The sequence below is a fragment of the Myotis yumanensis genome, unplaced genomic scaffold (genome assembly GCF_028538775.1).
Source record: "Myotis yumanensis isolate MYYU_CA2020_CCGP unplaced genomic scaffold, mMyoYum1.0.hap1 SCAF_3, whole genome shotgun sequence".
In the NCBI taxonomy this organism is placed as follows: domain Eukaryota; kingdom Metazoa; phylum Chordata; class Mammalia; order Chiroptera; family Vespertilionidae; genus Myotis; species Myotis yumanensis.
In genome coordinates this window covers 212105423-212128401 of record NW_027223754.1, presented here as the reverse complement: position 1 = coordinate 212128401, position 22979 = coordinate 212105423, and the positions used below count along the sequence as shown (strand labels likewise).

The 22979-nt window shown below is 57.4% G+C and overlaps 1 protein-coding gene across 1 annotated transcript; it reads right to left on the bottom strand.

The window, feature by feature from the left end:
• Positions 1 to 8605: 8605 nt before the first annotated feature.
• On the bottom strand, positions 8606 to 21419 carry LOC139005810 (1-acylglycerol-3-phosphate O-acyltransferase PNPLA3-like). Its single transcript, XM_070408020.1, has 8 exons — positions 21125 to 21419; positions 18566 to 18798; positions 18215 to 18280; positions 16801 to 17010; positions 12952 to 13012; positions 11830 to 12045; positions 10867 to 10999; positions 8606 to 9686 (listed from the first exon to the last, which is right to left on the bottom strand). Exons 1-8 carry the CDS (start codon positions 21372 to 21374, stop codon positions 9572 to 9574), a joined length of 1284 nt encoding a protein of 427 aa, XP_070264121.1. The 5' UTR covers positions 21375 to 21419; the 3' UTR covers positions 8606 to 9571.
• Between the last annotated feature and the right edge of the window lie 1560 nt (positions 21420 to 22979).

Here is a 22979-nt window from a genome sequence, read left to right as displayed (position 1 = left end):
GACCCAGGGGCTCCGGGGGCCCACTCACTGCCTCCCTGCAGTCCCGCAAAATGAGGGCAGGCACCCCTCACCCAGTTACCAAACCCCACACCCGTGGGAGGCCTGGGCTTCTCTGTCCCCTGCCAGGTCCTCCCTCAGTGCCCCAGGCTGGCTTCTGACCTCCCACAGCCACGCACCTTGCCCAGCCTTCCCTGCCCAGGGACAGCCTCGGGCAGGCAAGGGAGCAGCCCTGTGTCAGCCTCACCTCCCCCCTGCAACCCCCACCCTCAGCCCAGCCTCCCAGCCCCGGCTGTAATTCACACAAAGTTTACCCTGGTAGCCTTTTTTTAAGGCACAGTTCAGTGTCCTTAAGTGCGTTCACAAGGTTGTGCACACATCACCATTGCAAATTTGCAAATTTGTTTCATCTTGCAGAACAGAAACTCTGCTGTCATGAAACACTAAGTCCCCTCCCGCCGGCCCAGCCCCTGTGGCCAGCATTTACTTTCTGTCTGTGAATTCCTCGCTGCAGGGGCCGCAGAGAGATGTGGAGTCACAGGGGAGGTGTCCTCCTGGGACTGGCTGATGTCACTGAGCATAATGTCCTCAAGGGTCACCGGGTGGTCGCCTGTGTGGGAATCTTCCTGGTTCAGCTGCCTCACAGTCCACGGTATGTACTGACGGGGTTCAGGACACACCACCCCAAAGACGGCCCCCTCGAGTTTGGGTATTTGAAGCTGAAGGACTTGAGAAAGAGCAGGGCAGGCAGGACTCACTGCCAAGTCCCTGGGCAGGTCATGGGCCCTGATGTGAGAGGTGCTGCCCTCTGCAGGCCGAGGCCATACTTGTCTCCAGACTCAGAGCCAGGGAAAGGCATCCGAGTGGACAGGTTTTGTCATGTTCCTCCAGGTCCCCACACTGACCTCATTGCCTCTGTCCCGTCACAACTTTCTAGAACTTTCCACCCTTCACCCAACCAGCATAACAGTACCCACTGAGTCATTTCCTTATGCAGGCTCCTGTGTTTGGTCAGACTTATACCAAACTAGAGGCTCCGTGCACGAAATTTGTGCAAGAGTAGGCCTTCCTTCGCCCAGCTACCAGCACTGGGTTCCCTCCGGCACTCAGTACCCGGGCTTCCCTCCAGCTGCTGGCAGGAACCCGGGATCTGGGCTTCCCTTGCAGCCCCGGTTTCGTCTGGAAGGTCGTCTGGTCTAATTAGCATATTATGCTTTTATTATTATAGATAATTTCTATGCTTTTTTTCAGAAATCTGTCTTTTGATTCAAGGGTCAAGAACTTCAAGGGGTCAATTAGTCAAGAATTTTAAAAAGTAGAGGGATGGAGGATGAGGGAGGGCTAGAGGGGTCAATGGGGGGAAAAGGGAGACATGTAATACTTTCAACAATAAAGATTTAAAAAATTAAAAGGGGAAAGGGCAGGTGTATTGGTAATCAACACGAGGGCAAAGAACAAAAAGCTGCTCCCCCTTTTAAAGCCTTGGCTGCTGTTGCTAGATGACAAGGAAGGGAGAGGGATTTGGGCCTGGAGTTGAGCAGACCTCAGGTGGGTTATCTTTGAAAACTTTGCCTTTTTTTGGTCTGAGCAAGGTGTCTTTATCAGCATCTTCACCCAGAGTAAAAGTTATGAAGAGTTCAAAAGGGGCTGGTTTGAAAAGGAGGAGGGAAGGAAACTTTCTACTTATTATCCCTGAGCTGTAATCCAGCAGGGAGGAGGGGTATGCAAGAATGTAGCCTTGAGAGTAACTCCTCTTGTCTTACAGTTTGAACAGAGGGGCTGTTTGACTCAGTGGAGCTAACAATCTTGGAGTTTATTTACCAGATGCATCTTATAAATTTGTGGAAGGCCACAGCAAAGAAAAAGAAAGGCTTTTTTTCTTGTTCTCACACTCACATTTAACACGTAAAGTTCAATGGGCCTAGGGGAAGGTGCCCAGGTTCCAGAGTGAGTGGGATGGGGCCTGTGACTCAGACCGAGTGCTGTGGGAGCTTTGTTGGTGTCGGCCTCTTACTGGGGAACGGGCTGGATCAACACTTACCGAACCCATGCATGTCTGCCAAGTTGACCTGGCTGGGTCCCAGACCGGGTCCTCTGCTCCCCGCCTGCCATCTGCCGGATGAACTCCTACTCACCCTTTAACGCTCACTCAGATGCCACGTGGGAAGCCGGCCTGTCCATCACTCCGTACCCTATTGCAGCGGTTCTCAACCTGTGGGTCGCGACCCCTTTGGCAGTCAAACGACCCTTTCACAGGGGTCGCCTAAGACCATCCTGCATATCAGATATTTACATTACAATTCATAACAGTAGCAAAATTACAGTTATGAAGTAGCAACGAAAATAATTTTATGGTTGGGGGTAAAAACATGAGGAACTGCTTTAAAGGGCCAGAAGGTTGAGAACCACTGCCCTATTGGATTGACCCCAGGCCCCAGCTCCAGTGCCCCATGCTTTCAGGGCTCCCCCACGCCCGTGGCAGTGTGCCACACTGTCCCAGCACCCATGGCTGCTCTTCTCGCTGGGCCCCAGGAGTGCTCTCCTCCTCAGCCTCACAGACCCCAGAGCTACCTTCGCCCAGCCCATCGCCCGCCTCTCTCCATCCACCCTGCTCTGGTGAAGTGGCCGTGTGCCAGCCTGAGGGCCTCCTGGAGGTCCCAGCTGAGGCAGATGGCCACCCTGACCTGACTCACCTGTGTGCTTCCGGGGCCTTGGCCTCTGTCTGCGTCTGCCGTCGGACCGGTCACACCGGGTATTGCACCTGTCTCCCAGGCTGGGTCTGAAATCTCCCGGACTCTGGCTGGGGCAGGTGTCACACCTGTCTACTTGGTGCGACAGGAATGCAAGAGGCTCAGTGGTAGCCGGCACGCCCCAGGGGGTTAATGACCAGATGCATCTGCCAGGTGCTGCACAAGCGTCACCCTTTTCAATCCCCGTGACAACCCTGGGAGGGACGTCACACCCCATTCACCGATGGAGGAAACCAAGGTGTTAACTGCCCATCAGCAGAGCCGGGGTCAAGAGGTAAGCAGCGGACGAGGCCGGATGTGAACCCAGGCTTCAGAAATGACATTCACATCTTGGGCCGAGCACGCCTCCAAGGTGCGGAGGGTCTGGGGCCCTCAGTAGGTGCTCTCCCCAAGAGAAGGGAGGGGACAGTGGGGCTCCCAGGGAAGAAAAGGTGGGGTCCCGGAGGCAGAGGAGGTGCTTGGAGGCGACTCGTTAGAGAGGCTGGTGGCTGGAAGGAGAGGCTTATATTTTAACTTTTTAAAGTGAGGTCTTGTTTTTGTTTATTTGTTATTTTTTTAAAATAGTTTTTATTGATTTCTAGAGAGAGGAAGGAAGAAGGGGAGAGAGACAGAAACATGGATGTGAGAGGGAAACATGGAGCATGTGCCTCATGCACGTCCCCTAGTGGAGCATGTGTCCTGCACTGGCATGGAACGGGCAACCTTTAGGGCACTGGGTGATGCCCAACCCACTGAGCCACCCCTTCCAGGGCTAAACTGCACGTACCCAGGGCCAAGTGCGCTGGTTTTGAATGAACACCCGGGCGAGTGTTTTAGAAGTGAACTTACTGATGTAATCATGTCAAACTGGCGATGTCCAGCCCCGGGAAGCCCCGTTCATCTCCCAGTCACCGCCTCCTAGATCAACGGTTCTCCACCTTCCTAATGCCGAGACCCTTTAATACAGTTCCTCATTTTATGGTGACCCCCAATCTCATTGTCACAAATTGAACATAATTAAAGCATAGTGATTAATCACAAAAACAATATGGAATTATATATGTGTTTTCCGATGGTCTTAGGCAACCCCTGTGAAAGGGTCGATCGACCCCTAAAGGGGTTGCGACCCACAGGTTGAGAACCGCTGTCCTAGATGGACAGAGACTGAATGGGGCCGGCAGGAGGGACCCGGGGTGGGGTGGAGTGTCCTCGTGGCCTTGAACAAGCTTGGCTGTCACCTGTTGTGCAGTGGCCTTCTCTCCGCCCCCTCACAGCGTCTGAGGGCCCCCAGTGCCCTGTGGGGGTGAACCCAGGTTCCACAGGATGTGTTTCTCTGCCAGACTGGCCTCGGGGTAACCATCTCCAGAGAGCTCAGACAGCCATCCCCAAACTTGCAAATCCCAATTCCTGATGCACAAAATACACAGGAACCCCGACAGCCCCAGGCCTTCACCCCTCCCCCAAGCCTGCCCCAGGGGACTCTCACCCTTTCGACCCCTCTCTGCCTCGGTGCCTTTGCTCAGACGCTTCCCTCTGCTCCCCTCTCCTCTTCCCTCCGGGCAAATTCTCACTGAACCTCCAAGGCCCAGCTACCATGTGGGGCTGTCTCTGAAGGCCCTCGGTCTTGTCCCCACTGAACACCTGCCTGCCCCCGCTCCCCCCGAACTCTCACTGCATCACGGCCTGCTCCAGCCTGTGTGTCTCCCTCGCTGGACCGCGGGCTCCCTGGAGGCAGCCTCCTGCTCTCTCGTCTCAGAGACACCGGGGCCTGGGAGGCAGGAGGTGCCGGAGGCGTCAGCTTCTCCTCCTCGAGTTCTAGCCACACCCCGTCCAGCAGGATCGCCAGGGAGCACTTCACCTGTGGCTGATGCACCCAAGCGACTGAATTTGTTTTATTTTCCGCTTTTAAAACCTAAATTTACGAACCGAAACCACGTGCCATGCTTTCCCAGTAAACACAGTGTATTGTTCTGGTAGGATTACATTTCACTTCAGCCGACGAGAATTTATTATCTGGATTGAGATGCGTTTTCAGAGCAAAAGGTTTCGAAGACGGAGGGAAAAAAAGGATAAATTCTCTTATAATACTTTTCTATATTTATGACAAGTCATAATGGTAATATTTTGGATTTACTGAGTTAGATAAAATCCATTATTGAAGATAGTCTCATTTTCTGGCTGGAAATATAAAAGTAACGTAGAGGCTTGCTTTATATTTCTATTGGACCGTGAGGTTCTCCATTTGAAGGGCGGAGGGGAGGTGCCTGGTAGACGTGGAGCAGGCGGGCGCTAGGCAGCCTTGGTGAAGGGGGCGGGGCATTTCAGGGGCTGGAAGCAGCCTGCCAGCTCTCAGCCTGACAAGGCGTCCGCAAGGCCCACGCCCGAGGCCACATGACCAGGAGCAGGGTCCACAGTGCAGGAGGTGACGATCAACTGCCGCCACCCGGGAGGGCGTTTTCTATGCTGGGTCTTGCATCTAGAGTGCCACCGACCCCCGGGACCAGGGTCAGAGGACCTGGGACCCGGGCTGAGACACCGTGGCAGGAGGTCCTGTTTGGGGTCCCGGGTACCCGTCTCTGCAGGGCTGCCCCAGGCAGAGGGGGCGAGTCAGCTCCGGCTCTCAGAAGGCTGGGCTGGAACCAGCAGTCGAGGGGACGGGTGGGGAGGAACATTCTAGCAGTCAGCCCTGCCTCGTGGGAAGGAGGGCTCCTCACCAGCAAGGCTGGCCGAGGGCGGGGTGATGGAAAGGGGACTTGAGGATGAACTGGGTCCTTAGCGGTCCCCCGGGCCCCGCGGGGTCTCAGGCGGAGCCCCTCCGAGGCGGGCCCAGCCGGGTGAGGGGGTCCTGGGCTTCCTCCGATGCGGTCGGGTCCCTCCCAGGGTTCAGAGCCATCACAGCCTCTGACCGCGCCCGGCTGGGCCCCCTGCACGCGGCCCCAGTGACCTGCCTGCAGGTGAGTCAGTGCAGGAGGGACAGAGACGGGGCCTCGGTCACATGGGCTTTCCCGGGGTCCATGCTACCCACCCACTGGCTCTGCCCTCCCTGGCCCCCTGCTGCTCCCACCCCAGCTCACAGAGGTGGCCCTGCTCAGCCACACGGAGTCCGTACCAGCTGGTGAGTGCACAGTGCTCTGTCCTGGCCCTGCCTCCCCCTGCACCCACACCCTCCGAGCCGGGCTCCTCACAGCACAGTGCACCCCTGCCCAGGGAGAGGGGCGCCGTGAGGGTAACCCCATCCCTCTCACACGCACACATGCGCAGTGCTCCTCATTGGAGGCAGGGACTGGGCTCCCAGAGCGGCCATGGATGCTGGCCGCCGAGCCCAGCTGTCCAGACCCAGCCTCCTGGCCCTCGGCTGCCCTCCCCTGAAACCGGACACAATGGGTCCAGGCCGCCTGTCACTCCTGGAGCCACTGAAGCACAGACGGGGCTCAATCGAAAAGGAGTGTCTATTCCAATCCTGCCGGCAGGATGGGGAGCATCGGGTCAAGCCATTTGGCAGCTCTGGGCTCCAGTCCCTTCAGCTGGGACATGGGCATAAGGCCCGGCTTCACGGGACTGGGAGGGCGGCTGGGAAGCCCTGTGCTCGGGGCCCGGCCCTGGAAAGGCCCCTGACACGCACTGGCCACCCTCGCCTCCTCCCTGGGACCATGAGGAGTTGGGTGCTGAGGGAGCCCTGGGGGCATCCCCTCCCCCCTCCTGGCCTCTCTGTCTGGGTCTGGGCCTCTCTCTGCCCTGAACACACCAGCAGCTCTGCTGGCCGCGCATCCATGTGTCCAGGGCAGCTCCGGTCCAGGTGTCTCGTGGCAAAGCCTCTGAGCCTGTGGCCTGAAGACTTTGATCAGTGTCTGTGGGCGGCTTCTCCTCGGCTCCTCAGAGTGGGACCTGGGTCTGCCCCCTGCCCCCTGCCCGTCTCCCATGGAGCTGGGCTGCCTGTTTCTGTCCACCTCCCGGGACAGCGTGTTCCTGGCACAAGCACCTCCTGTGCACCGGGCTCCATGCTGGGCCTGGGCCTTGGGGAGGGGCCACCCGGCCCCGCCAGCCTGTGCTGCAGGCGGACAGGACGCTGCGCACCCACAGGACAAGCTTCCTAGTGCTTGTTGTGCCCCACAAACTGCCCCCCCTTTTCCACAGCGTGACCGAAGCCCCAGCAGCTCATGGCCACTCCGCCTCTTCTCCATCGACCGATGGACAACCATCCACAGGACACCCAGGGCCCGTGTGTGTGTTAAGTCGGACCTCATTCTTACAAAGGTTGCAGATCAATTTCCCGACTTGCAGGTGGGGGACTGCGGCCCAGAGGGGCAGTGACTTCTCTCAAGCAGAGGCCTCTGCGGGCCCCAGGGAGCCGCGAGTCCAGCTCTCCAGTCTGGGTCTCGGGTTCTGGGGGAAACGCTCTGGGGAGATGCTGACCCACTAGGAGCCCGTGAGGCAGCCCGGATGGAGCCGGAGCTGGGGGCGGGGAGGGGCAGGTTCTGTCTGCTTCCGGGCTGGGGGCAGGGAGGGTCAGGTCCTGTCTGCTGCCGGGTCTGGGGGCCGCCAGCCGCTCCTTCTCCTGTTTCCCAGGCGCCTGGGCCTGTGGCTCTCTGACCCCATGTGTAAACCCCAGGCTCATGTCTCCTTCGCTCAGATTCTCCAGCCAGCGGCCTTTGCCACAGAAACCTTTGCTCAATAGTCCTGCAGGTAGAGGGAAGTATAGATGGCGCTAGAGATTGATTTTCTGGAGCAATAATTAGGTTGGGACACCATGTCTCTTTACTCCTAAATATCTCGGTGTTTTCCCTAAGAACAAGGACTTCGCAAACTTGGAAAGTGTACCATCAACACAGTGCTATTGTTTCATTCTCAGCTCACACGTACATTTTGTCAATTGTCCCTTCAGGCCAAGTTCAAGTCAAGAGCCAGGGATGCACTAAGTTGCCATGTCCCTTTAGTCTCCTTTAGACTGCCCTTGTCTTTCTTTCTTTCTTTTAAATATATACTTTTATTCATTTCAGAGAGGAAGGGAGAGAGAGATGGAAATATCAATGATGAGAGAGAATCACTGATTGGCTGCCTCCTGCGCGCTCCCTACTGGGGATGGAGCCTGCAACCTGGGCATGTGCCCTTGACCAGAATTGAACCTGGGACCCTTCAGTCTGCAGGCCAACACTCTATCCACTGAGCCAAACCGGCTAGGGCTAAACTGCCTTTGTCTTTCATGATCTTAACTTTTTTCAAGTGCCCTGGCCTGGGTGTTAAGGTGGTTAGAGCGTTGGCCCTCACACTGAAGGGCCGTGGATTAGATTCCCGGTCAAGGGCAGGTAGGTGGATGCGGGTTCGATGCCTGGCCCCAGTCAGGGCACTTGCAGGAGGCAACCAATCCATGTGTCTCTCTCACATTGATGTTTCTCTCCCTTTCTTGCTCTTTCTCTTCCTCTCTCCCCCTCTCCCTTCACCTCTTTCTTAAAATTAATGGGAAAAATATCCTCGGGTCAGGATTAACCAAAAAAAGAAAGAAAAGAAAAGGGTATAGGTAAGTTATTTAGTAGAATGTCCCTTAATTGTATTTGATCCCTTAAATCATGTTTCCTCATAATTTCTCTCAAGTTATGCATCTTCGCCCAGAATTCTACAGAAGTGATGTGCATTGGTTTCCTGTTGCCATTAGAACAAATGACCATACACTAAGTGGCTAAGAAAACCACAGGTTTCCTGGGTCGCAGTGTGGGCGGTCGCAGTCTGCAGTGGGTTCACTGGGTCACAGTCAGTGTCCGTGGGGCCGCCTTCCTTCTGGAGCCCTTAGGGAGAACCCCCTCCCTGCCTTTTAGAGGCGCCCACATTCCTTGGCTCTTGGCCCCTTCCTCATCTTCAAAGTCAGCTCTGTGGGATCTTTAGACACCTTTGCCGCCCTCTCTACGTGTGAGTTAGAAGTACAATTACATGCCCCCCATCCAGGTAATCGAGAATAACCTCCCTATTTTTAAGATCCTTAATTTAATCACATCTGCAAAGATCTTTGACACGTAAGATAACATGTTCCCAGATTCTGAGTGTCAGGATGGGGACATCTTTGGAGGGTCACTCAGTCTTTCACATACGTGTCCTCCTTAGGGGATCATATCTGGAGGCATGTGATGTTCGTCTGCCCCATTATTGTGGCTATATAAATGTGATACTTGTTATGGTTGTATTTGCAAGGTTAGCCCACTGTAACCTATTTTTAACTTTTGTAATTAATAGTCAATGTGAGGGCGATACTCTGAAACCAGGTCAATATCCTGTACCTGCCTCTATTGATGATTATTGGCTTCTAGGCCTTTATTATCGAGAATCTTGCAAAGGGATTGTCCATTCTCTACGGTGATCACTAAGCACTTAACATAGGGGAGAGCTTTGCCTTCTGCTCCTTGTATTTACTCCTTCATCTCGTTTATTGACTCGCAGACTCCTCTGGTGCATGGGGGACGCTCAATCCACTGAGCCTCGCCGGCCGGGCTAGACTCTGATTCCATGAACAATCTGTTATTCAAATGATGTGTTTTGGTCCCACACTGTCCCAGAGTTAGCCAAGCTGGCTCCCGAATCCTTTGGACACGTCCCCGTCATTCCTTCAGCACTTGCTTCCTGCCGTCCCGTGTTCCAGGCTCGCCTTGTGCTTGTCCTGCTCGGCCCTGCAATCAGTCATTCCCCCAGAGTCTCCCCTGTTTGCGTGGAATGGTGTTTAGAAACCAAGGTCTTGGTGCTGGGTGTGCTCACTCCTTTTGGGCTTCTAGGTCCTGTCAGAGGACAGAGCTTCGGGATATCAATAAAACTCAACCAAGAGTAACTGACACACAGCAACAGCTGTTTCTCTCTTTGTCCATCTATAACCGCAAGGAAGTGGGGAGCAGACGCGTCATTCCTCCAGAACAAACCTGGGAGGTTATGGACAACAGCCACCCGACGTCGGCAGGAATGTCGGGAAGCCACCGCACCAGTCTGCAGGAATAAAAGCAGACAGACAGACAGACAGACAGACACACGCCCACACACACACACACACACACACACACACAGTGTCAGCAGGAAGATGAGCCAAACGAAGAGAACCAAACAAAAGCTGAACGAAAGGCAGCCAGCTTTACAACAAGGCCCCTTGTGCCACTAAACTGCGGGGCTCACGTCTAATCCCAGTCGGATAAATCCTCAGAAGGTGGGTTCGGACAAGCCACCCTAAAAGCCCCAAACTTCGGCCGCTCTTTAGTCAGGAAAGCTCCAGGGGTTTCCATGGGAATCACAGGAGAAGGCTGGATTTCCCGGATTCTGCTTGTCCGGGGCAAGATGCCTGAAGCTTGGAGTGGAGACACCACCCCCTCCTCCAGCCCAACTGCACGTGGCCACATGCAAGTCCAGCAGAGGATGCCTGACCACGGCCTCCACAGACTCCCTGCCCCTGGACACTAAAGGACCCCACGCCTGGCCTTTTTTTTTTTTTTTTAAGCTGAGTGAAGGCACAGAACTCTTTTTAATTTTTTTTTAAACTTTTTTTTTTAATATATTTTATTGATTTTTTACAGAGAGAAAGGGAGAGAGATAGAGAGTTAGAAACATCGATGAGAGAGAAACATCGATCAGCTGCCTCCTGCACATCTCCCACTGGGGATGTGCTCGCAACCCAGGTACATGCCCTTAACCGGAATGGAACCTGGGACTCTTCAGTCCGAAGGCCGATGCTCTATCCACTGAGCCAAACCGGTTTTGGCTCTTTTTAATTTTTAAACTAGATTTCAGAGAGGAAGGGAGACGGAGAGAGCTAGAAACATCAATGATGAGAGAGAATCATTGATTGGCTGCCTCCTGTGTGGTCCCTACTAGGGACTGAGCCCACAACCCAGGCACGTGCCCTTGACTGGAATCAAACCCAGGACCCTTCAGTCTGCAGGCCGATGCTCTATCCACCGAGCAAAACGGGCTAGGGCCCATGCCTGGGCTTTGGTAAATGCCTGAACTTCCGCACAGGGAAAGACGGCCTCAGCACGAGGCACCTGTCAGGGACAGACCCTATAGACTGTGACCCTACTGCACCGCACAGGAGCCAGGCCCAGGCGTGGGGCCTTACGTGAACTCTCCCTTAACCCTCACTCAACCGCCGAGACACAAAGCCGCCCACACCGCTCACCTCTGGGCCACCGCGAGCGCGGACTCCACGGGCAGCGTACAGGGCAGCACCACGTAAGACATGACCTTCACCGGTAGGAACCTGCAGATCTTGCTCCAGCAGCCACCTCGGGGTCTAAGTGCCTCACTCAGGCCTGAAAGATACCATTGGGGGGAGGGGCGTTCCCCCAGTGTAACCTCACCCAGGTGCTGCCTGCAATTCCAGTGAAACACACAAATCCTGCTGCCAAAGAATCAGAAGCCGAGCCCATGCCATGGAGCAGGGAGTGTGGCCAGAACAGCCCTGGGACAGCCACGGGCCCCGGATCAACTCTGTCCCACTGGCAGCTCCCCCTGGAGGAGACACCGACCCCCAACCCCACCCACCTTATGGGCTTTCCCAACACGCCCTCTTCTGCCTGGAGCCCTGGCTTCTGTTTCCCCTTCGTCGTGGCCTCAGGACCCTCAAATCGTAGCAACCTGGGCACCAGCGTCTTGCTTATCTTTGAATTTCTCCCAGTGCCCGAATGCATCTGGCCTGCACTCCTGGCCCACCTGGTGTCTGACGACATGATCAAATGCACTACCGTCGCTCAAGGACAAGTTCAAAGCTGAGGGTTCGGGGAAGGGGGAGGCAGACAGGCTCCTCCAGAAAGAAGGCGTGGAGACGGGGGCCCAGGCAGAGAATGTTGTTCTGGAAGAAGGGGCCCACCCTCGGGCCCCCCAAATCCGGTGTGCCCAGACCCAGGAACTGGGCGCATGCCCGAGTAACTCCCAACGGGCTCACCGGGAGTGTGGCTTTTTCTGGCCGTGCACACGGGGAAGGGAGGCTGAGCAAGGCTCCTGGGTGGGGAGATGGTGCCAGGAGGTGGGGCCTCATCTCCTCCCCGTGGCAGCATCACCCTCCTCCCCAACCCGCCAGAGAAGCCCCCTTAGTCTCAGCAACAGAAAGTAACACCCTGCTGTCCCGCCAGAGGCGTCTCACCTGCAATGAGCTTGGGCGACAGCGTCTCCAGGATGCTCTCGTCCCAGGGCAGGAGGCTGACACGCAGGTGGGCCAGCAGCTTGGCCACCTCGGGCCTCCTCTGCCAGGCAGCCGCCCCCGGGGAAGCCTCGGGGCTCGCGGTTTCCCAGGAGAAGGGGAGGAACTCGGGCGCTGCCGAGGGCACACTCGGGCTCGGACGGGGCCTGTCACAGATGCCTACGCGGGGCACGGAGACAGGGGGCATGACTCACACACCCACCCACCCTGACAGGAGGCCAGCAGCCACCAGACATCCAGAGGGGCCTTCCCACGCTCCCCTCTGACCTCCCTCCCTCCTGCTTCAGCAGCCCTCCGTGGCTCCCTACTGCTGCAGTGCCAGCTTCACCACGTGCACGGGGCCCAGCTTGCGCCTCTCCTCTGTCCATCTCTCAGCCACTGCAGTTACACAGGCCTTCTTCCCCTCCTATCCATCTCCAAAGTGGAGTCACCTCCTCCTGGAAGCCCTCCTTTCCCCCAGGCCTTGCAGCTCCCTCCTGTGTGACCCTGTAGCATCCCACATCCTGTCACGCCCTCTGCATGTCATCCCTCCACACGTCATCCATCCACAGAGTGAGCTCCGGGTGGCAGTGCCCCCCGCACTCAGCCACGTGCGTGGACCTGGAAGGGACACAATGGGCACTTCCTGAGTGGGTAACACGTGCAGGTCCTGGTGACCAGAAGGTCTCCTTGGTCTCAGCCTCAGAGTAATGGACACGGTCACTACAGGAGCCAACGTTTAGCATCGAAGAAAAGCAGCTCCGAACACATCTAACGGTGGGCTCCACGCTAATGTTTCAGGAGCCCGACTCCTCACCGAGTGACGTCACAGACTCTGGGGCTTACCAAGGCGGCTAACAAACAGTGGAGGAAAAGGGCTCATCTGGCCCGGCCAGTGTGGCTCAGTGGATCAGCCTCAACCCATGAACCCGGAGGGCACGGTTCTGTTCCCGGCCAGCACACTGCCCGAATTTCGGATTCTCCTTCCCTCTCCCTTCCTCTCTCTGAAACCAATAAAACCATATGTATTTTTTCTTTTCTTTTTTTTAAAGAAAAGGGCTCGTCTACTCCCCAGCTCATACGTACCTTTTTCTTCCAGGAACCTGACGGCATCCAAGTACCCTCGCAGGCATATCTCTAGAAGCACCTGTAAGCCAGGCAAGTAAGTGAACTACCGAGCCGTATCGCCAAGCCTCATTCATTTAAACTGAAGACTCCTTCAAACTCTGAGCTGCCTCCATGGGCCGGGCATGGCCGGACAAGGCACTGGGCAGGAACGACACCCCTCCATGGGGCCTTTGCTGTCACCCAGCATGACAGGCCTGTCCTGGTCCTCGGGGGACAGTTACAGCTGCCTCCCCTGCTCTGTGCACAAACCACCCACACCAACCAGCTGGTGCACGGCCTTGCCTCCAGGGGGAGCCCTTGAGGGCTGCTCACTGTCCTGCCCACTTCCCTGCAGCCTCCTGGGCCCCCCATCCCTGTTAGGGCCCATGTCCACACATCCCCTTACTGCTGGGGTGGGGAGGCATACTACAGCCACCACAGTGCTGCGTGGTTCGTGAGCGTGGCCACGAATAAGATCATGTGGGTAACTCGACACATCCTACTGCCCAGGCTGCACCCACAGAGTCTCCCCAGGATCTGTGGGGGTCTGGTCCAGTGCTCCTCTCAGGTACCGGCATTCATGGATGCTCTAGTCCTTCACGTAAATGGTGTAGGGTTTGCACACAGGCTACAGCAGGCACCCTACACTCCACGTCACTCCGTGGATTCGGGTAGGGCGCGGCAAGGGGCAAATTCAAGTTTTGCATTTTGGGACTTTCTGGAATACACACACACACACACACACACACACACACACACGCTTAAGCAACCAAACGACCGGTCGCTATGATGCACACTGACCACCAAGGGGCAGACACTTAATGCAGGAGCTGCCCCCTGGTGGTCAGTGCGCTCCCACAGCAGGCGCAACCTCAGCTGACCAACCCGTCCCGGCGGCCCACCACACTCCCTCAGTCTTCCTGCAGGTCCAATCTCCGGAGAACGGGCCAGGCACTGACAGACCACTCTGCTGGCAAGATCCCCAACAGCACCACCAGCCTCCTGGAAGTCGGCCTCAGGTGCCATGGCCGCTTCCCCTCCCTAGATGCTCAGCAAGGATGAAACAATATAAAAGCGGCCACCAGGTGGCTCCCAACAAGTGGTATGAACGTCAGCGGGATGGATCCTGATCCGGGGCCGGCAAGCACGACCCACCGCCTGCCTGGAGGGCTGATCACTTCCCAGGCCGCCCCACCTTGGGTGGGCACCAGATGCAGGGCTCACGGTTAGTGAGCACTGCTGGGCGGTGCGAGCCTCTCCCGATCGTGACTGACAGGCTGTGAGCCTGTGGCAGGTGCAGTAGGGCTGGGATGAGCAGGAGCGGCAGGTGGTGTTGGACTGCTGGTTTTGGCTCGATCCCCGCAGGCCACCCCCAGGGACCCCACCTGTGCACAAATTTGTGCACTGGGCCTCTAGTCCTATATAATAAAACCCTAATATGCAAATTGACCAAACAACGGAACGACCGGTCGCTATGACGTGCACTGACCACCAGGGGGCAGACGCTCAATACAGGAGCTGCCCCCTGGTGGTCAGTGTGCTCCCCCTGTGGGCTCATGGCCTGAAGCTGGGCTCACAGCTGGCCAGCACAGCAGTAGTGGCGGTAGTCTGTCCTGCCTCCGCTGCTGTGCTAAGGACCCCTAGGGGGATTTCCAACTGCTGGCTTAGGTCCGCTGACATCTCCCGTGGGGTCCCAGACTGTGAGAGGGTGAAGGCTGGGCTGAGGGTAGCCCCCCCCCCCCCCCCCGGTGCACGAATGTCATGCAACAGGCCTCTAGTATATATACTAGTGTGTATATATCCTATCTAATAATAGAGAAACATGGTAATTAGCCATACCTCCGCTACCCTTCCCATTGGCTAATCAGGGTGATATGCAAATTAACTGCCAACCAAGATGGCGGCCGGCGGCCAGGCAGCTTGAAGCGAACATGAGGCTTGCTTGCTTCAGTGTCGGAGGAAGCCAACGTTCCCCGCCTGCGGCTGCTGGCCTCTGAGCTTGCAGTTTGAAACATTGTTACAAATATAGAAGCTAAACAAAACCCCAGAAACCTGCTTTGAGCCAGCTGGGATCTCAGAGCTGGAGTTGAAACAGTGTTTCAATTATAGAACCCAAACAAACCAGATACCTGCTTTCAGCAGCCTTGGCCTCAGAGCTGGAGCCAAGCCTCAGAGCTAAAGCTGGACCAGAATAAAAAAAAAAGAAAAAAAGGACAGGTTGGGAGCTTCAGTCACCCGCCAGCCTGAAAACGGCCCTCATCCCCTCACCCAGACTGGCCAGGCACCCCAGTGGGGACCCCCACCCTGAAGGGGGTGTGACCAGCTGCAAACAGCCATCATCCCCTCATCCAGGCTGGCCAGGCACCCCAGTGGGGACCCCCACCCTGATCCAGGACACCCTTCAGGGCAAACCAGCCAGCCCCCACCCGTGCACCAGGCCTGTATCCTATATAGTAAAAGGGTAATATGCCTCCCAGCACCAGGATCAGCGGAGCCTCGAGGCCTCCCGGCACCAGGATCAGCATGACAGGGGGCAGCGACCAAACCCCCTGATCGCCCTGCGGCTCTGTGTGTGACAGGGTGCAGCACCCTAACCCCCTTATCAGCCCTGCTCTGTGTGTGACAGGGTGTGGTGCCCCAACCCCCCCCCAACCCCGCCCTGGCACAGGCTCTGCTCTGTGTGTGATGTGGTAGAGCCATAACCTCCCCATCGGCCCTGCCCTGAGTGTGACAGTTGCGATGCCCCAACCCCCTGATCGGCCCTGCTCTGTGGGTGATAGAGGGTGGTGCCCCAACCCCCTGATCCGCCCTGCTCTGTGTGTGACAGGGGGCGGTGCCCCAACTCCCCTATCTGCCCTACTCTGTGCATGAGAGGGGGGAGCTCCCCAACCCCCTGATGGGCCCTGCTCTGTGCGTGACAGGGGGTGGCGCCGCAACCTCCCCATTGACCCTGCCTTGAGTGTGACAGAGGGCAGTGCCCCAACCCCCCAATCGGCTCTACCCTGAGCGTGACTAGGGGTGGCATCGCAACCTCCCGATCCGCCCTGCTCTGTGCATGACAGGGGGCAGCGCCCCAACTCTCCAATTGGCCCTGCCCTGAGCCCGACCAAGGGCTGCACCTAGGGATTGGGCCTGCCCTTTGCCAGCCGGGAGCAGGCCTAAGCCAGCAGGTTGTTATCTCCTGAGGGGTCCCAGACTGCAAGAGGGCACAGGCAGGGCTGAGGGATCCCCCACCCCCCCGAGTGCACAAATTTTTGTGCACCGGGCCTCTAGTATATATATATATAAATCCTCACCCAAGGATATTTTTACATTGAATTTCACAGAGAGTGGAAGAGAGAGGGCAGACAGAGAGAAACACTGATGTGAGAGAAACACATCGATTGGTTTCTGCCTACCCAAACACGGCCAGATCCAGGCTGGGGAGGAGCCTGCAACTGAGGTACGTGCCCTTGACCTGAATCGAACCTGGGACCCTTCGGTCCACAGGCCGATGCTCTATCCACTGAGCCAAACCAACTAGGGCTAGAATATTTTTGATGTGTGGTTGGTTGAATCCACAGGTGGGAAACCTGTGAAGCGGGAGGGTCGACTGCACTAGGACCACAGCCCTGAGGGGCAGCAGAGTTTAAATGTCCCCAGGTGATTCGGGGACACCTCCTCCTGGAAGCCCTCCTGGGGCACCACTGACCTTCAGGGACAAGTGACTCTTCTCCGATCCCTATTCATTGAGGGGTCAAATTTGGTTTGTTTGCGTAGTGACACTGTTGGGTCCCCAGGCAAACAAGAGCACAGAGCTGCACCCCCAGAACAAACAGCCCCACTCACCTTGACATCCGGTGGGAACAGGACTTGGTTGATCAGGTAGACGTTCTCCAAGCAGAAGCGGAGACTGAGCCTGCACACGTCCATATGCAGGAAGTTCGTGGACTTGACCTTAGGACAGATGTCATACTCCCCAAGGAAGGGCGACACGGTGATGGTCGCCTTGTTATCAAAGCAGGGTGTAGAGTCACTAAACCCTCCATCCACGTACCGCTTGTGAGGGAGAGAGAAACACATCCGGTCAGAGGCTCTGGCAGGGTCCGTGGTGCTCAGATTATGGGCAGAGGCTATGGGGGGAGGAAGGGCTTGAGGAGCCTCTGTCAACACCTGCGGCTGGGCAGGCGGGTTCGGTACAATGTGGAGAGTCTGCACCTGTCAAACCAGTGTCCCCTATTGTGACATCCTCAACTGTCCGCAGACAGGACAGATGTCCGGTGGGGGGGGGGGGGGGGGGGGGCAGGCAATCATCTCAGTGGGTGACGGCTGCCCAGGAAGGAGCTGCCCCTGGTGCTGCACAGCCCAGCACGCAGCCCAGAGCCTGCAGAGCACACACTCCACTGGGACTCTGCCGGGCAGGGCTCGCAATCAGCCGCATGCGTCTACAGAGAGTATTTGCTGATGGAACTGAACCGTAGCTCTGTCGGCAGCTCAGCCCCAAGGCACGGGCTGGAAGGACAGTGGCCCCCGGGCACCTGTCCTCGGTGCTCAGGGGAAGATGAAGTGAACCTGCCCTGGCCTGGGTGTGTCAGTGGTTAGAGTGTCAGCCCGAGCACCACAGGTCTCGGGTTCCATTCCTGGTCATCGGCACCTACCGGGGCTGCAGGACAGATCCCCGGCCTCGCTCTGAGTGCTGGATGCACCCAATTGATGTGTCTCTTTCACAAGGATGTTTCTCTATCTATCTATCTATCTATCTCTCCCCTCCCTCCTCCCTTTCACTCTATCAATGGAAAAAATAGCTTCTGCTGCCCTAACCGGTTTGGCTCAGTGGATAGAGCATCAGCTTGCGGACTCAAGGGTTCAGGGTTCTAGTCCCGTCAAGGGCATGTACTTTGGTTGCGGGCACATACCCAGTGGGGAGTGTGCAGGAGGCAGCTGATCGATGATTCTCTCTCATCGATGTTTCTAACTCTCTATCCCTCCCCCTTCCTCTCTGTAAAAAAATCAATAAAATATATATTTAAAAAAAAAACCCTTCTGCTGAGGCTTAACAACAAAAATTAAGTGAAGCAGCCTGTCTAGCAGAAAGCCAGATAGTGGATTCTTGGTGAAGGTGGTTGGGCTGGGGGTGGGTGGGAATGGAGCGGGCAGCGATGGAATCTCTGGTTCTAGGCTGAGAGACACAGGGCTCTGCTTTTTGGGGACCTAGGATCCCTGCACCCAGCACCCCGTGAACACAGTTAAAAAGCAGACTTACCTCGCCTCTGAAGGTCGGAGGGATTAAGCCAAAGAAGAAAGGGATGAAGGAGGTACAGATCAAGGCCTGTGAAGACAAAAGGGAGTGAAACCACAGGCAAAGCAGTTGGCTCTTACTTCCCTTCAGCCTCCCTGAGCCTTCTCTCTGTGAGTGAGAAGAGCAGCTGGTCTGAAAGTGCTCTTTGCACACAGTAGGCACTTTAATTAATGGGTGCAGGCAACAGACAGCGTCCCAGCAGGCCAGTGCTTGTCCGTGTAAGAAAGGGGGCAGGTGGCCCGCGCCAGCCTGTCCGCGTGACTCCCAGAATGAAACAGCCCCTCACTGACAGCACCAGACAGGCCCACCGCTTACGTCCACAACGTCGTCTTTGGACTGAAACTCGGACACCAGGACGTTTTCCCAGTCGGACACTCTGGTGAGCGAGATGACCATTTTGCCTGAGATGAGCTGGTGGACGTTGTCCGGGAGGTGTCTGTGGAGGGCTTCTCGGAGGGACCTGACTATGTTGAAGGACGGATGGACGATGCTCATGGCCCGGCTTCTGGCGGACTCGACAAGGTCTGTGAGGAACTTCAGGGTGATGTCTGTTGGGGAGACAAGCGCACAGGGGGATGGATGTGCCGCCTGGGACAGGGGCCGACTGCGGCAAGACCAGAAACCGGGCGGAGGGAGCTGTGTTCTCACGTGGCTGCAGAGCCCTTACAATGGGGATCGTCCAAATTGAGATGTAGTTAGAGGATCTCAAAACTTCATGCAAAACAGAATGTAAAATATCTCAACTCACTCTCATACTTACTAAATGGGAGCAGGGCACTGTGTGGTGATATTGGGGTGAACAGACTGACTTCACTGTGTCTTACTTTTTGCTTCGTTTCTAGGAAACGTAAAATGACAGACAGCGCAGCGCGGCTTGCACTGTTTCTGTTGCACAGCACCCTCCCGGCCTGGCCTTGGGACCGAGCCTCCAGAGGCCCAGGTGTGCTCTCCTCGCCCCACTCCCCTCAGAGCCAGAGCCAGGGAGGCCTGACTCCAGGGGGCAGAGAACACCAGGCCAGCACCAGGGCAGGAAGCCTGTCTGCACCTCTCACCTGCCTCCACCTCTCACCTGCCTCCCCCTCCCATCTGCCTCTACCTCCCACCTGCCACCACCTCCCACCTGCCTCCCCCTCCCACCTGCCTCTCCCTCCCACCTGCCTCCCCCTCCCACCTGCCTCCCCCTCCCACCTGCCTCTCCCTCCCACCTGCCTCCCCCTCCCACCTGCTTCCCCCTCCCACCTGCCTTCACCTCCCACCTGCCTCCACCTCCCACCAGCCTCCCCCTTCCACCTGCCTCCACCTCCCATCTGCCTCCACTTCTCACCTGCCTCCACTTCTCACCTGCCTCCACTTCTCACCTGCCTCCACATCCCACCTGCCTCCCCCTCTCACCTGCCTTCCCCTCCCACCTGCCTCACCCTGTGCTGTGGACATAGCCCCAGGCTCCGCCTGTCCCCTGCCTATGGGAACCCCTGCACTGCTCTGCACCTCATTGGGGTCCTGGGGTCACAGCCCCAGTTAAACATTCAACCGTGTGGGTGGCTCCAGTCACCTTGGGGACACGGACTGGCTTTAGCACTGCTATAGCCCGGGGGGTGGGGGGACGTGAACTGGCCATCCTGGAGGTCACATCCTGCCCTTTGTTCCCCTCCCCCTGCAGGGAGAAGGCAGCCAGGGTGGCCCCCTAACGCCACCTCCCACTCAGCCCAGGTCCCTCCAATGGCAGGAGGTTCCTCCAATGGCAGGGCTGCCCTCCTGGCAGGAGTCTCCTGTCACCAGAGCAGAGGCAACCCTGCTGGCTGCGTCCCCCCAGCAGCCCTGGTCACAGCCGAGAGGAAGCCGCTGAGGAGCCCAGGGAAACGGGCTGATGAGGGGCATCCTCTTCCTCCTGGGTACCTTTGGGTGCCAACAGCTCCACACTGCCCCTTGCTCCCAGCTCTGCCCCCTGATGGGGAACCCCAAGCCCAGGAGGCTGCACCCCAGTCCTTTAGGCCAGCTGGGCACCAGCCCACACCCTCCCTCCCACTGGCTTCCACAAGCACAGACGTTAATCCCGACAAAACTTAAAGGGCTGTCATTTCTGAGGCGCTGAGTGGGTGTGGAGGGTGAGCATGGTGTGGGGGGTCCAGGGGCCACCCAGCCCCGAGGAAGGGCCTGAAACACTGGGAAGGAGAGGAGATAGCTCTCGTACCCTCCTGCACACACACTATCCATCATGGCCCCCCAACCTCCTCCAAGCCTACTCAGCTGGTCTCCAGGAGCCCTGGCCCTCTTTCTGCCTGAGATGTCTGCACCCGGAGGGCTGGGCTGCACCAGTGGTGCCAGGAGCAGGGAGAAGCTGTGGTGCTGTCTCCAGTCTCTTAAGTCCCCAAAGGGAAGAAGGTGCCCACCCCGGGACATAGGCCACAGCCCTCGTCCGGGTCGGTGGGACCCAGGGAGAATCAACTCTCCCTGTTGGCTGCTCAGCTGGCCCAGAGCCTCCCCAGGGGATGGCGGGGACCTCAAGGATCAGCTCCACCCCGCGCCTCCTGGGACAAGCTCCCTTCCGCCTGCAGCTCTAGGTGGTGGGGAACAGGCTTCCTTCAAGCCCCGGCTCCAGAAGGGGGTGGGGCGAGGAGATGCTCGGGATTCCCACGCCCAGAGGAGCCGCTCCCAAGGCGCGCCCCCTCCCAGACTGGGCGACAGAGCCGCCCCGCCCGAGGCGAGAGGACGCAGTGGAGGGGGCATCTGTCTGCAGGGTCCCCCGGATGCACCTGCAGTTTCCGTGTCCAAACTCGGATCCATCGGGCACCCCGCAACCTTAGGAGTCGCCCGCAGCCCAGGCCTGGGGGCGCCCCCTCCTGGCAAGGAACCCGGTGTCGGCCCTGGACGTACCAATAGGGACACCTGCGAGGAAGGTGACGCCGTGCAGCGCCCCAGCAGAGGTACCGAAGAACATGCGAGCGTCGCGGAGGAGGTGCGGGGCGTGCTCGCTCAGACAGCGGGTCGCCCCGAGGTGATAGAAGACCAGGAAGCCGCAGCCCACGAAGGACACGCTCCAGCCACGCTCGGAGTCGCACATTGCGGCGGCGGGTCGGGGTCCGGGAGGCGGGGTCTGAGGTCCACGGTCTGCACTTCCTGGCATCTTAACCCAGTGCCCACAGGTGCGCTCTGCGCGGCCTGGCAGCTGCTCCCCAGGTGTTCCCTGCGTGACGTCAGCGCCTCTGGGCCCGCCCCTTCGGCCAGCAAATGATCTGCGGGCGGGTGGGCCAATCAGGGGCTCGTCGCCCACACCTTGCTCCTTCACCTCGCGGGCTGGAGGCGCTGTGGGGCGGGGCCTGGGAGGGGCAGGCCGACTGTGGGGCGGGGCCTAGGAGGGGCAGACGGGCTGTGGGGCGGGGCCTGGGAGGGGCAGACGGGCTGTGGGGCAGGGCCTAGGAGGGGCAAACAGGCTGTGGGCGGGGCTTAGGATGGGCGGAGGGGCGGGGCCTGGGGGGCAGACGGGCGATGGGGAGGGGCCTGGGAGGGGCCCACCTGCGCCTGAAGGAGGGTGGGGGAGCTTTCCCTTCTCCAAATGACAGGCATGTCCTGGAAAGAGACAGCGCCCCCTGCAGTTCCCCTTGATCCCGTAGTCAGGGAGGAAGCAGCAGTGGCCACTGAGGTCTTTAATGTCTTCCCGACACGTGGTCGTTCCCCTTTTCACAGGCCTTAGGCGGCACCGGCATCTACAGGACCCGCGTGTGATGGCTTTGCTCTGGTTTCCTGCAGTCTGTGTGTGTGATGTTGTTGTAATGTGCCCGCGAATCACAGAAGGACACCTCAAGAAGCCAAGTTAAAGAGTCACATTTATTGCAATCCGGGACTACGAGGGAGCCATGCGCTCCAAATCTCGAAGTGATAAGATGGCCGCAACACCAGATTTATATAGGCAAAAATCACAAAGGTATTGATTACATCCCAGGGTTTGGAATGAGGAAGCTGGTTTGCACAAAGCAGTTACAGAAGCGAGATTGAGCTGATTAGTTATCTACAAAGATTAATTATTATTTTAGGTCTTTGGACCACTGAGTTGACAGAAACACATTATCTAGAGCCCTCGAGTCTTGGGATAAGTGTGCTGTCCTGGTTCCCAGGTACAGAGGAATGTGCTTTCTAAAACCAGTAAGATCACAATCAATGGGATAGTCACGTTACAATCAATAAGGCATTCAATCGAATGGGATGATTTATACAATTCAGAAAATCAAAGTAACTTTTCTATTGTTAAACAAAGCAAATAAGTACAGAAGCCAAACAGCAGGGTTAAAGTTAAACTATAGTTTCTACCTGAGATGGTTGCTACCATACTTCCATGTCTCAGTGCTTGGCAGGTGGTGGCGATTCTCATTTCAGGACAGTGACGCCACGTTTCCATTTCAAAGTTTCGCTTCTAAGTGAAGAGGGTGAGTGACAGGTGTTGGGAGCAGTGGAGGAACATCGGGCCTAGACGCGTCCCGCTGCCCCTGGGAAGTGGCTAAGCTGCCCATAGAGATGTGTGTCCCGGCTGCACAGAGCGCCTCCAGGTGCCAGGAAGTGGGGCGGAGACCCAGCGTGGCGGAGCCGGCAATCAGCCTACCGGGCCTCCCTCCCCCAGGTTTCCAGCCGGAGACGCCCCTCCCTCTCCACCAAGCCAGCGCGCGTAGAGCACCGGCTTAGAATCAGGCCTCCCCCCTCTGTGCCTGTGTGTCCGCATCTGCAAAATGAGCCCCGG